The 15,454-nt window shown below is 28.3% G+C and overlaps 1 protein-coding gene across 1 annotated transcript; it reads left to right on the plus strand.

The window, feature by feature from the left end:
* Positions 1-4,035: 4,035 nt before the first annotated feature.
* Positions 4,036-9,749, plus strand: LOC129909064 (prostaglandin E2 receptor EP2 subtype-like). Its single transcript, XM_055986008.1, has 5 exons — positions 4,036-4,733; positions 8,334-8,550; positions 8,622-8,805; positions 9,160-9,362; positions 9,412-9,749. Exons 1-5 carry the CDS (start codon positions 4,525-4,527, stop codon positions 9,628-9,630), a joined length of 1,032 nt encoding a protein of 343 aa, XP_055841983.1. The 5' UTR covers positions 4,036-4,524; the 3' UTR covers positions 9,631-9,749.
* Positions 9,750-15,454: the final 5,705 nt, after the last annotated feature.

The following is a 15,454-nucleotide window of genomic DNA, read 5'->3' on the forward strand; positions in this document are numbered from 1 at the left end:
GGTTGCACGATTGATTCATAAATTATTAGGATTATAATCCTAATATATTGCAATATTTTACATTCCTAATGCTAAACAATGAATTTTCCATAGTAAAAGTTGTTATCAAATTATAGTCCTTTCATTGTTACAAATTACATAGACGGGCGGACGGACATTCTCATTTGTCTTTCAATTTTCATTTCTCAAAGTAATTAACTGAAATTTTTTTGAGAACTTTTAACGAAGTCTTCCAACTTTTAAGCATCATTTATTTTAAAATGATTTAGAGTTGAGAGAAAATTTTCTCGGAAGAAAATAAAATTTCAAAAAAATGTACAAGATTCTGAAACAAAATGAACACCACTAACATTCACGATTTTATATTTTTGATTACAGACCAATAATCTGCGCAAGAAACTCATTTATTTGTGATGTGAATGAAAAAGTTGTTAATGACACCATAGAGAATAAATAATAATAATAATAATTATATTCACTAAGATTCACACCTCAAATTTGTATTGCGTGACTTATCAGTTTTTGAAATGACCGATTCAAATAAATAAATCAATAAAATGTATTTAAATTTTTTGACGTGAAATAGTGATTGTTGAAGGAAATACCCTATGAATATAATCCAATACCTGTGAAATTTGATGTAGTAATTCAGTTGGTATAATGACCAAAAAGAGATTATTCAAATATAATGCAAGGTATATTTTCGATCGAAATGAAAAATTAGATTTTATGACTCAATGGGCACGTTCAAACACCTATCGGACAGGCTATCTGGGATACCCGTATCTGGCCAACTTTTTAAATAAAAAAAAATATTTTTTGTACCGTTATTAACGGTACCTGTCATAGAACGGTTTTTTTCGTTTCTGAATATCTCGTACAAAATTAACCCGATTTAAATGAAAATTTTTATACAAAAGTGTGTAAGTAAAGATAATATTAAAATTTTAGAAAATTTTCAAAAAACGCATTTTTGGTTTTTTTTAAAAAATATTTCAAAATTTTTTTTTGAAAAATCAATTTTTTGAAAACGGATCAATGAAAAATTTTGAAATTTAGTTTTTATGTGTAAATTAATTATTTCTTCAAAATGGCATACCAACTTTTTTTTTGAAAAATGTTAAAAAAATTTTATATATAAAAAATTATTTTTTTAAAAAACGGCTCCTACAATTTTCAAAATTTTTTTTCTAAAAATACCTTTTTATACGAGAAATAAAATGGCATATTTGTTTTTTTTTTTTAAGATATTTTAAAACGGAGTTTTATTAATTATAAAAACAGATTTAATTTTTTTATACTACTTATGAAATTTCTTCAAAATATCTAACTTAAAATTTCTTGAATAAAAAGCTTTAACATTATAGTAACTTTAAGCATAAGAGCAAGTACGTGCGACCCCAGTCGTGCAATTTATTTTTATTGTTACAATAGTACTTGCACAATCGATTTAACTTTAATTCTTGCAAATTTATTTTATTTTCAAGCTGAATAAACGCGCGAATAGAAATCAAAATAAAAAATAGCCAAATATTTATCAGCTGATCACTCAGATACCTGAGGTATACCAAAAATTCTCGGATACCTTCAGATTATTTTTTGACAGAAAATGGTTCGTTTCTTTGCTTATTTTAAACATTGTTTACAACAACAAAAAGCTATCCGATAGCTTTGTGTTAACTGTTTGAAAATATGCAAAATTTTCTTGTGAACTTTCTTGCGGAAACTTAGAAATGAAGTCGAAAATTTATAAACGGTTAGTTATACAAGATTAAAAACGTTTTTTTTTTATTTAAAGAAGAAGAAAATAATAAAAATAATACCTATTGTTCCGGGTAGTTTTTGTTATTTTTTTTTTTTATTTTTCAAAAAACTACCCAAATCAAACTTCATACTTTTTTGGAAATAAAATCCAGATGAAAATCTTTGTTAGTAATTTTAGATATTCCTATAAAAATTCTATAGAAAAACTTATGAAAAATATGAACCAATTAAAAGACATAAGTTTTTTTCGATTTAGAACCACCTTAGGAACCAATCATGGCTTTTATATGTAGTAATGACTTTTAAGAACACCCTGTATGTTTTTGTTTCAAAACAAATGAAGACAAAATGCACGACTGGTTTCACACGTACTTGCTCTTATGGTAAAAGTAATTCTTATGTTAAAGCTTTTTACCGAAAAAAATTAGACAAAATCTGAATTTTGTTATTTTTAAGGAATTTCATAAGTAGTGCAAAAAAATTAAATCTGTTTTTATAATTAATTGAACACCGATTTAAATTAACTTTTTCACAAAACCAAATATGCAGTTTGATTTCTTGTATAAAAAGGAATTTTTAGAAAAAAAAAAAATCGAAAATCGTTAGAGCCGTTTTTATAACATTTTAAAAAAAAAAGTTGGTATGCCATTTTTAAGAAACTATAATTCAACACAAAACAAAACGAAAATTCGATGAAATTCATCAACCCGTTTTCAAAAAATCGATTTTTCAAAAAAAAAAATTTTAAATATTTTTTAAAAATCCAAAAATGTTTTTTTTTGAAAATTTTTTTAAAGTTTTTAAATAACGTTTGTTTTAACGTTTTTGTATAAGAAATTTGGTTGAAATCTGTGTTGTCGTTTACGAGATATTCATAAATCAAAAAAATCGTTCTATGACAGGTACCGTTAATAACGGTACAAATAATATTTTTTTATTTCAAAAGTTGGCTCTTATGTGTAATACTAATACTACAGACAAAAATTTTAATCAAAATCGTTAGAGCCATTTTTGAAAAAAAAAAATTAACTTTTCTATTTCCGTTATATGACAGGTACCGTTAGTTTTGGTCCTAAAAAAATTTCAATTTGTCCCCTAGGGAATCACCCAAAACTGTTAACTACCAAGTTTGAAGAAAATAGCTCCAGTAGTTTAGGCTGTAGATCGAGGTTCTTACAGAGGGACAGAAAGACAGACAGACAGAATTGCCGAACCTACTTTTTTGACATTCTCCATCATCGTAATGTCATGTAAATGTAAACTTGCCCTATAGTAGGTACCTATGTACATATATCGCAAGTAAAAAAAATGATAAGATTTTGAATTCAGTACACCAAAAAAAAACTTGGGAAAAGCGTAACTTAGAACGTTTAACTTGAAAACGGTTGCAAAGAAAATAAAGTTACGTATACACCCCGATACCCAAGAATTTTGTTTTGACTGATTGAGCGATTCTATTGGAAGATTACATTTCAGAGCACTTCAAGCAATTCAAAATTACCTCAATTAACAGAACCAATAAAAAACTGTTCTTAGAAAAAAATGTTCTTAAAAAAATCAAAATTCAAATTATTACAAACAGATTGGTTTTTCGGATTCGTCATACATTTCAGATTACGATGGTTTTCGTGAGTTATTAATTTTTATTAAGTCTTGGTAAAAATACAAAACAAAAAAAAAATCAAATTTCTTCATAAAACAAAGCATCATTCTTATAAACTCATAATTTGTTTTGGGAAAACCCACAACTTTTTTTAGGATAAGAACTTTCGCAAATAATAGTTCTATTATATTTCCAGCCATGTTTATAGATATATTAGACCAAGTACCATAAAATTTTAAATTAAATATGTGGCCAGCGTCAATATTAATGGTTTTCCCCCACTGTAATCCGGAAATAAAATTACGCAATGTATAGTACCTACTACACCCTCCAAGTACCTACAATCTTTCCCCATTTCTCTAGAAATTAAAAAATTAAAACCACAATGTGATAATTAACAATTACAACTTTATTTGTATCACACATTGATTCAATTTGTCAACACGTTTACTCATTACAAATTCCATTTGTGTCACTTGATCTCTCTGTTAATATTTATTTATAATTCATTAACTTCATTAATTAATTAATATAATTAAATAAGAAAAAAAAATCTTTGTTTTTTTTGCATCAAGCCTTAACAATATTGAAGGAAAAGCACAAAAGAATTGCGAGAAAAGCTCGACGTGTGTGCATTTTTTTTCCTCCAGTCATGCATCTCTAGCATCCCAGCCAGCATCCACAGTCAGAAATTGAAGTTTCACTGTTTCGGTAGAAGATCTAAAAGCTTGATGGGAATTTTCACTCTCAGATTCTTACGCAGCAGAGAATCTATAGATTTAGAGGTGATTGTTTTTTTTTTCACAATTAAAACTCACCGAGAACTGATTTGTAGTTCGCACTTCGCACCCCCATTTGGGGATGCAATCGTTTATAGTATTTCTGAAATTAGTAAGTTCCGAGACGCCGGCCGAAGCGCAAGCAAGCAAGCTTCGTTGTGGTAGCTTGGATGCTGTGTAGATTTTATTCACAATATTTACAAACAGAAAAAAACAAAAAAAGTTTAAACATTTTTCATAAAACTGGTTGGTTTCTTATTGATCGAGCTATTAGAGTGCTGGTGTGCGCCTTTTACAAGTGACTACCGAGTAAAAACCTACTGTTCTTATATGAATTTTATGTTAATGGATGTTTGTTTATATTGACGGTTTGAAAATATGGATTCTCAAGTGTTTTTAAAAAATGATTCGAGTGGTGTTAATGCGAATGCAAGCTTCCAGTCATCTTTAGTCAAAAAAGACAAGAAAATGTTAATTGCAATAATATTTGTATTTCTTTCAATTGGAATATTGGGGAATTTTTTGGCATTGGTTAAATTAGCCAGGAAAAGGAGATATAATAATGGCAGTTATACTCTGATGTTAAGGTAAGTGAATTTTTTTTTAATAGTGTTTAAATGTGAAAATGTTTAATAACATTTTCAGTTAAATATAAGCTTACAAATTAATAAATTGAATAATTTGATGGATACGCCACAGTAAATCGTTTAAATGAAGTGTAGGAAAATTAAGTGTAAGTTAGGAAGTTAATTAAATTTTGCCTATCAATTTTTTTAACGATTTTGTTTATTTTTTTTTTGAAAATGAAGCATTTAGGAGATGAAAGTACCCAAGTGAGGTTGTTTTATGTTATTTCAATTTTTCATTGATAAAGAGTGTTTATAAAAGTATAAAATTATGTCTAATCATCAGTTACTCCCCTTTTGCTTTTAGATTTTGATTTAAAGTAACGCTAATGTTATTATTGTGATAGTATATTGAAATATAAAATTTATAGGTGGTGCATATAATTCTTTTTTGTTTTTGTTTTCTTTTAATATTACTTAGCAAATTTAAGTGCTTTAATAAATATTGCCATAGGGATTCAGAAGATGCACAAGTCTTGGATTCCCTAGTGGGACATCTGATGGAAATTAAAATGATAACGATGCAGTTTTTGTAAATCATTTTATGGCGCCAAATAATTAAAGCACACAGACAGACATTCTTTAAGCGGTACCAAAAACTTCAATTAATTTTTTCAGTTTAAAACATTATTTTGGTTGAAAATTTCAGTTTTATTTTCCATGAACAAACTAGACGTTACAATCGTCGTACCGATATTACAACAATCAAGAGTTTTTTTTTTTGTGATTGCGAGCTTGCAACGGTACATTTTTCGCACTTAAATTTTAGACAAATTTAATTTTTACGCCGGATTTTGTGGTAAGATCTCTCATATAATCTAAGTTCGTTTTATAATAGACGCTTTGAGACCGACCGAGAAAAAATTATAATTTTGCATCATCGAGGTATCGAAAAAAAGTTCAAAAAATGATGTTCAATAAGAACTCACTTTTTTTCGAATGGAAAACTACATAGTACAAAAGCTTATAAAAAGAATGTTGTTACTAATGCTTAGTAAAAGCTTGACATTATTGAACAGTACAAAAGTAAAAATAATTTTTGTCGTACTAATGCAATTGTTTTGTGAAAAAGAGTAAACAAATTGTTTTTTTTTTAACAATAGGTGTCTTAGCTTTCTGCATCAATTTTTTTTCATCTAGGAAAACCATCCCAAAATAAGTTTGAAAATGTTTACTTTTCTCCTTTTTATTTTTAGCCTATGTAGTTTCAAAGCTTAACATTTTCAAAAATTTGAAAACCTAGGTATTTACTCTGATTTAACAAAAATTTAAGCTTTCCACAAGCTCTAAGCGACAAATTTTACTAAAATCACTTTTGGGTGGAATACTAGCTACTACTATACAACTATAGCATACGATCCAAACTTTCTACCATGGTCGGTAGGAGAATGACCGTGTGTTCTATGGCTAAGCCATAGTACATTCAAATTTTTCAAAGTTAAATTGTGAAAAAGAGATTAAACAAATTATTTACTTTAAAAACCCATAACTTTTCATGCAAAATAGTTCAGAAAAACAATCATTTAAATTTAAAAAAAATTGCTATACTTTGGCCCAAAATATTTCGATGGACTCTTTTGGTTCAAATTGCAAATGAAACGTTCATCCCAAATTTTATACTTGTAATAAAAGTGGCTTTTTCTAAATTACATACTTATGAATGACCTTTATTATTTTTTTTTAATATTGTATAACGAAATATTAAAAAAAATATATGTAGGTAAAATTGGCCTCAATAACCTATCATTTTTATTCACAAAAAATTATAATTTGAATCTAGAATTATTGCGAAACTGACGTTCCCGGAATGACGGTTATTTGATGTACGCTACTTGAAAGTAACATTGAAAAATAATTTAAACATTGATTTAATCAATGAAAATAATTATGTGACGATAAATTAGTTCGATGAGTTACCGAAAATACATTTTTTTACACCACCTGCAGGCTTTTTGATCCTATAATTTTGATGCTTTAAGATATTTTGATACGATGCATCATTTTTCTGTAGGCAACATTTATCAAAATAAAAATAATGCAGTTTACTATCTTTTTTCCCAGGGGGTGTTTAAAAAGGAAATAGTCTAAAATAATTGTCTTTTATATGTTTTTAAGCCTTTTGAATTTCAGTTTTTTAGTTATGAACATGTCCAGGAACGCTTTTTTGAGTATATAGATGAAATACAAAATAAATGAAATCTTTTCTTACTTAAAAAAAAGTATATTCCTAGATGCTTACCTATTATTTAAATTGGTAAAGGCGAAAAATTAAATGTTAAATTGCCTGGGCATCAAATTTTCCACCCCAATGATTTTGACCCATACCTGTTGCACTGAAACTACACTAGTAACTACATTAAAAAGACTTTTATAGTCACTCACTAGGAGTAGTCGTATAAATTTGGTTTTAATTTTGTTAGAAAATAAGCCAAAACTAGGGCTTTTCAAAGATGCAGTGATTTTTGACGATGTTAGGCAAACCCCAAGTGAAATTCGTTGAGAATTTGGTATGTGGTGAGTAAGGGTATCGCTGAAAATAATTTACACCTGACCCGGACAAGGGTCGAATGTTAAAAAAAAGTTGGTCTGCCATTTTAAAGAAAATATTATTCTAGACATAAAAACGAAATTTCAATAAAATTCATCAAACCGTTTTCAAAAACTTGATTTAAAAAAAAAAATTGAAATATTTTTTTAAAAATCCAAATCAAATCACTCGAAACTGTTTATAACAAAGTTTGAAGAAAATCGCTCCAGTAGTTTAGACTGTACCTCGAGGCACTTTAAACATACAGACAGACAGACTCTCGAGTTCGATTTTTTCCGAATCCTAAACTTAGCGAATAGTACCTACCTACATCGCAATGTAAATTATACCAAAAAGGACTTAACCCTTTCGAACCCAGCGTTACTCTCATTTAAAATATTTTTAAAAACTCGTAAAAAATACTCCATTAAATAATTTTGTAGGTGTCGATGGCTTAATTGAAAGATAATAATGCCTTGTTACTGGATTATTAAAAAAGTTAGTCATATTATCATACTTTTAATTTTTTTTTTATCGAAAAAGGGACTGAAATTCACATTTTTTTTTTTAATATGGTCATAATTTTGAAAAAAAGATATAAAAAATGTTAATCCAGTTGTTTTTTGGCTTAGAAGAAGTAGCATACATCATTGTTCCATAAAAAGTTATTTTCTCAGTTGTCCGACTTTTTTGGTGGTCATAGGCAGTGCATGTTATGTAGGTACATGTAACATGAGAGTAACACATTAGTTTTGCTATTGTTTATTTTGGAAAATAACTTTTTGCTATTCATATTTCTTAGTTGTGATGTTTTTGCGCCATAATACTGAAAAAACATTTTTTTAATTGATTTTCATAGTTTGTGTTCGAAAGGGTTAAAGCAAAAAATCTTGTGGGTTTTGCGACCAAATTATTGTGGTGCTTTAGTCGCTTTAGTTCAGTTTTTAAGGAAAATAGTGTTTTTTTTTTAATTTCAACATTTCCAAAGATTTTTTTTCATTCAAATTATAAGTACCTATTTTTTTCATTCACAGATGCTTAACAGCCAACAATTTAATCGGACTAATGGGTGTTTCCACCATGGTAATTGTAAAGCGTACCGTTCCACCAAATATCCTCCTGGAATATAATCATTGGTTTTGTGCAAGTTGGGTAGTCTTTCGATTTTTTGGAATAAGTTCTGGTTGCATAGCAATGATAATGTCTATCGATCGATATATAATTTTGAATCATCCCGTCATTTATCAAGAGGTAAACAGTAAACACACAGAGCAGAATTGTTTAAAAATTTTGATTTTATTTCAATTTAATATTTATTGCAGCATTTTACACGAAAATTTAATCGAAATGCGATTTTAGCATTGACTTTGGTAGCGGGTATTATAACATTTTTCCCACTCTTTGGTTTTGGAATTTATTTCAATGACGAATCAAGACAATGTTTACGCTACAGGGAAGCTAAAACTCTACGAGATAGAGCATATGCGATTTTATTTTTAGTTTTTGGTAAGTCTGCACATAATTTTTTTGATGCCGAAATGTACCTACCTCTACCTTTCCTTTTTTGAATCTAAACAAAAATATTATTTTATTATTTGTTTATTCGGAATTTTTTTTGGCCGTCATAAATACAAATTTAAATTTTTATTGGTTTGGTTTGGTCATTTCTATTTATTATTTTTTTTTTTGTACTTGTTTATGATATGGCTTAAGTTCTTTTGTAGTATTTTTAACACAATCTGACATTGTTATTCAATAATACTAAAATAAAAAAGTGAATAATAATAATTTCTTGATTGACTAGCAAAATTTAAAAAAAAAGATACATAAACAAGAATGTTTTCTTTTCTCTTTTTTAAGGATCTCTAATCTGCATTACAATAGTAACTTGCAACACGTTTGTCATAAGAGCCATTCTCTATAAGAAACGTAGGCGATTCAGCAATTCAAGTTCCTCATCATCCCAATCGAGTTTAACAAAGGCTTTGGATATTAATATAAAATTCTCCAAACTTATGGCTTTTCTAAGTTTGATATTTGTTATCTGTTGGATGCCACAAATGGTAAGATCTCTAGCACATATTCAAAACATGCACTTATTTTTTTTTTTAGATCTCCATCGTATTAGCATTGAAAACGAATCCTTTGCCAAAAGAACATTGGTTCTTTAAGCTAGCAGAAGCTTTAATTGCCTTACTCTTTACATTGGATCCATATGTGTATGTACTGAGTGGGAGGAATTTATTAAATTGTTGGTGCTGTCGATCAAAGAAATCTTCAAGTATTCAAAACCAAATCAGAATTAATAACTCTATAGATTGTAGTTTATAGATGTTAACTTTTATTGTATTGTTCATGTTAAAGTAATTTTAAGTTTAAATGCAATATTATGTATTTTAATTTATTAATGTATTTTTAGATTTAAATATTTATTTAAAAATAAAATAAAAATAGCCTTTTGTTTGTATTCTTAACTTTTTATGAATTTGATTTTTAATAAGAGACCATGGGAAAGTGTATGTTATCATAGTTTGCAGTTTTGATGTTCGGCCCTAGCGAATCGGGGAGTTTTTAGCTGTGTGAATTTAGCTAGGGCCGATTACACTGATCTTTTGGCCTTAGGGCTTTAGACCCTGCACCAAATATTTCATGGGATTAAGAGAATGGGTTATTTTTACTCGATTTTCCTGCCCAATGTCTAGAAAAATGATTGAAAAAAGATTATTGCAAATCAAACTTTCTGATGTAAATTTTTTACTTGGCTGAATATTAAAATCGTGGTGCATTCCGCTCAAAAAAACGTTAAAACCCTTTCCAAATCATGCAAAATATCAGCTTAACGAAGTGTTTTTTTTTTTTTAATGACGTATGGCGTATGAGTGACTTTTGGGACACAATAGATCTTATAAATTGCAGTGCATCTTACACTCCAAATATCAATCAATCAATGAGTGAATTTAATATTTTTGGATTTGGATAGCACATCAAAAATACAATGTACTTAATTAAACTTTGACTTACGAGTACAACTCCAAAAAAAAAAAAAATCTGCTGTTACCTGACCAAAGCACAAATTGCTCTTATCTACAACAGCAATCCTTTGTTTCTATTCAAGTGACGCTCAGTGTAACTTAGTTAAAAATCTCATACATACTACCAATTACGATTTACTACCAGATTTTATGATAATTTTTCGAAACAATTTTCCGACTTCGATTGAATTTACGATAAGGCCAACCATAACTAATATTCCATAAATTATAACGGTTTATATTTTTTTTTTGTATCATGAATTTAAACGGTCAAAAACATTTTTATGCATTGATGGATTACAACTTTTAACTCCACTTAACTGGATAACTTGAACTAAACCATGATTTGATTTATACTACAAACTACTCCATAATTGCTCCTGATAAATTTTTTATCCGCTTCAATGTTTGTTTAGAAGTAAGTTATTTGCTATTAATCAGAAGTGGTTAATGTCATAAGGAAAGCACAACATGTTGGTCTACAAGACCAACAAACAACATGTGTCCCGATTTAAGCAATTAACTAGCACAAAAATCAACTCGTTGCTATCAACAACTTAAATCAAGCTTAGGAATGTTGAGGCGATTTTTTTTTAAAGAATGTTGTTCGAAATGCTGTAGATTGAAAAATAATAATCTAAGCAGTTTGTTTACATATATCCAAGATGTAGTTGATTAAGAGATTAACAAATAATTGCAACTAGTGTCAACACTATTTACTTATGATGGAGTTACAGCGCTGACTAGATGCATAGCAACAAAGCCGCACTTAAATGTGCGAACACAAACACTATGCACTTAAAAAAAAGATATTAGCATAATTATTTTGAATCCTATTAGCACATTTATTTATTGATCCATGAACAAAAAAAATTAAATTCACTTCTGAAGTTATTTTTTGCTACCATTCTATTTTTGATATCTCGTTACATTAACGATACTAGCATTGAATAATTATATAATATAGAAGTGACACCGATAGTTTCTAGCGCCACAGAATTTTATTTTTTCGGCAATCAGATGTACTAAAAAATGTCCAGAGAGAATGGGGCTTGTCCTAGAAAATTATATTTCCAAAAATTTGTTTTAAAAAAAGGAAATTTCACTAATACAAACATTAGAAAACAAATATCAAATAAAAATAAAACGTATCGACATGTCGACATCCTAAATTAGAAAAAAAAATAAGGAAATTTTACTCACACATAAAACATAAAACAAATATCGAAAAAAAATAAATCTTATCGACACATCGACATCCTATAAATGAAAAAAGAAAATATGGAAATTTTACTCATACATACAAAATTACACAAATATCAAACAAAAATATTGAAAAGTTATTTGACATTATAAATGTATCCATAGTAACTCGAAACTAAAAACAAAACATTTTTATTAACGACGAGAATTTGAACAAAATTAAATAATTATTGTTGTATATCCTAGGCACGTTATAGCTTATAGGGAATGAAAGTTACACTTATTTCAATAGTCCTATTAGCGTAGGTGACAAGGTGATTGCTCTTTACTTTTGCTCTTTGAGTTCGTATCCCCACAGAGATTGCTATTTTTTTATATTATATTTTTTTTGGCAATATTATAAAATGCGTAACAACTAGCGCCTTTTTTTGCTGAATCGAAACTCCACCTGATAACTTTACTTCATGACAAATAAATTTGTGCCAAATAAATCTGAATAAGAAGTTTTATTCACCGAAACTTATAATTAGTAAATTTTATTTTCTGCGGGCCTTACCAATAATCAAATTTAAGGCTGACTTAAATATTTAACTGAATTATACAGTACCTTGCCATATTATTAGGCCCAAGCAAAAAAACTACAAATTTTCACGATGCTCAGTTTTTAAAGTTTTTGTCGAAATATCTTAAATTTTTTTTTGTCTCATTTACTTACACTTATCATGTAGATACGGATTGACTTAAAAAAAGTTGGAATAACATACTGTGAAGGTCTGCTCGTCTGGTCTTCTACGAAAGAATAAACTGCCAAAAATCTAAGAATCTTAAGTAATAACCAGACGATCAGAGCTTCACTATTTATGCAAGATGGTGCTTTTGTCATAAAGTTAAGAATGTCACGTTATTCCTCGATTGGAGCTTATTCCCTTTTGCACGTTATTTTTTATCAAAATTTTTGAATTCTTTAAATTTTTTTAAGTCAATCCGTATCTACATAGTAAGAGTAAGTAAATAAGACAACAAAAAATTCAAGATATTTCGACAAAAACTTTAAAAATTCAGCAACATGAAGCAAAAAATTTTATTTTTTTCGTTTGGGCCTAATAATATGGCAAGGTACTGTATATATTTCACCCTACCAATAAACAATTTAATGCTCAGGTACATGGCTAACGCTCGGCTAAATTTAATAGTTGAGTTTCATAACGAGTGCAGCTTTTAACCTGAGTTGTTTTTATACACTAGTCCAAAAAGTTAAAGGAACAAACAAAATAAATTAAAACAAAAAAAAATCAAAAATAAAATTGGTATGCAATTTCGTAGAAATCACTATTCAACATTCAAAACTAAAATGTCAAAAAAAATTAATTTCCGGTTTTCGAAAATTTTATTTTTCAAAAAAAAGTGTTAAATTTTTTTTATCCAAAAACTATTATTTTTCCAAATTGTCTTACTGTTTTATATTTAAACTATATAAATATTTAAACTATATAAAAATTCTTTAAAATTGAATTGGCAGTTTGGCAGAAAATCAGATTTGAAAAAAACGGTTCTACGGTAGGTTAATAATAATTTTTATTTTATAATAATTATTTTATAATTTTTTTAAACAAAATTACTGGTACCGTTTTCGAGAAAATAAAACATTTCCGAAATTGGTATATGGCAGGTATCGTTATTTCTGGTAAAAAAAATTAGTTCTAAAAACCCTTCTGGAGAGTCTCCAAAAAATACTTCATACCAAGTTTGATGTTAATCGGTAGATCCGTTTAGCTATAGACAGACAGACTGACAGATGAACAAAAAATCTACTATTAGTATTCTCCAATGGAACAGGGCTATAGTAATGCAATGTCTGATTGTTATCTCAACTTTTTTTTTGTGAGAATGCATAGCTTGACTATAGTATCATGACAAAATAAAGAGCATGTAAAAGCTACATTCTTCTAGTTTTAGGATATTAGAACCAAATATTTTATTTCAAATGGTGAAATAGGAAAATCATTGGAACTATCCAAAACCACATTTTCATACATTTGCGATCAAAATAGACCTTTTTACAGTTTTTTTTCAAATAAACTCAAATTCTTGTGAGTTTATTTCAACATTTTATTAATTATTATCGTTTAAATTTTAGATTAAAAAAAAATTAAAAACAGAGAAAAGTATCCAAAAATGGTACGAAAAGATTTTTTTTCCAAAATTTAACATTTTGTAAAAACTGCAAATTTGAACAAAGCCGTAAATCCTAAGTTCTTGTTCGCATACATAAATCATTTTAAGCAAATAATCGAGATAGTTTCGTATTGTATTAAAATATTTGAAATATGCATTAAAATACTTTAAAATAATGTGTAATATGGCCATATTGTATGAACTTGATCCTTACCTACTCTTGCATATGGGGTTTAAGAAAATAGTAAGTATATGCTACAGTGCATGCAGACAACATTTAAATAATGTGAACTACAGCTAGATATTATTACAAAAAGCACCCTAGTCAAAATTAAATAAACTCTCTATAGTTGAAGAAAAATCTTCTTGTCGTTAATAAAAACAGAAAAACAAAATCCTTTCAAATATACATAAGAATCAAACATTCAAAAATAAATGTTCAATTCAAAATATTACAAAAATTAAAAATAAATTCAATTTGAATATTACAGAAACAAAAATAAACAAACACACTTCTAACACAAAACAAAACTAATACAAATACACCAAATATAAATAATATAGTAGTTGTGGTTACTTAGTAACCAAAAGTCCTTTTAAGGAATTTTTCGGCCATCGAATACACAATCCTAAAACGATTGTGGCGCCACTCTTGTAAGGATTGTAGCGCCACCCCTCAAACAAAGCGGATGTTTTTTCCGGTGTCACTTCTATATATAATTATTCAATGATACTAGTTAATTATCCCTCTATTTTAATACCTATAAAAATTAAAAATGTTTGCAAATATGAGGATTTTTTTGAGTTGCATGCGTCGAAAACAGAGCAGTCACAAAACTAAGTTTAAAGCCCTAACTTAACAAGACCAAGAACGTTTATAGAAGCCGAACAGATTTTTGATAAGGAACTTAAATAAGTTTTTATATTATTATTCATAACCTACATACATAATATTTCAAACAAAAAAAAAAAATCAGTCAAATCAACGAAACTAGATTTGAAACTAACAGAAGGAAAAGCCATGAAAATCGAAATTTAAAGTACAAATTCCTCAACTTTATTTTAGGAATAAGTACTTTTTCAGAAAGTTTCTAGGGTACCTTCTAGACCTAACGGGACAAACTCATTTGGAGGCATTTATTTTACTAGCTTTGATATAAAATTTAGGCTAAATCTTAACCAATCTTCCTATAAAACTCGTTTCAGCAAATCGTTTGATCGTTGCCTAACTTTTCGAAACAAAGAGTAACATACAAGCCCAATAACATTCAAATCAGGTGATTGGGGAGTATTCGAAGCTAGTTTTGAGCGAGCATTTTTTAAATACGTCCAAGTTATGCTTAGTGTTTGTTACCTTTATGGAAGATAAAAAATCTATTTCAAAGGCCGTATTTTCTAAAACGATATCGTTGAAACTACTTTGTTGTCGTTTAATTCCAACGATACTCGTTAATCGGCCCCAAGCGAGGTATCATGTACAAAGGGCGAGATCATAAATGCAGGACTCCAGCAGTGCTGTAAAAAAGAATTGATAATGTTGTAATTACAAGTGAATTTTGACTTATTTAGTACCTGTTCTTATAAACAAAGACAAATATTTCTAATAACAATACATTTTTAACCAAACAATCCTTGGCTGAATGAATGAAAGTTCTTTTTTTTTGCAGTACTGCTGCAGTCCTGCATTTATGAACTCGCCCAAACTCTCCCATTTGTATGAAATTTGACAATTTTCCGCTCCGACG

Source organism: Episyrphus balteatus, chromosome 2 (genome assembly GCF_945859705.1).
Source record: "Episyrphus balteatus chromosome 2, idEpiBalt1.1, whole genome shotgun sequence".
In the NCBI taxonomy this organism is placed as follows: domain Eukaryota; kingdom Metazoa; phylum Arthropoda; class Insecta; order Diptera; family Syrphidae; genus Episyrphus; species Episyrphus balteatus.

Bases quoted from the DNA above. Each gene is read 5' to 3' on its own strand.
- LOC129909064 (XM_055986008.1), top strand. From the start codon at position 4,525: ATGGATTCTCAAGTGTTTTTAAAAAATGATTCGAGTGGTGTTAATGCG. The intron at 4,734-8,333 runs GTAAGTGAATTT...TTTCATTCACAG, and splicing joins AGTTATACTCTGATGTTAAG to ATGCTTAACAGCCAACAATT. The intron at 8,806-9,159 runs GTAAGTCTGCAC...CTCTTTTTTAAG, and splicing joins GATTTTATTTTTAGTTTTTG to GATCTCTAATCTGCATTACA.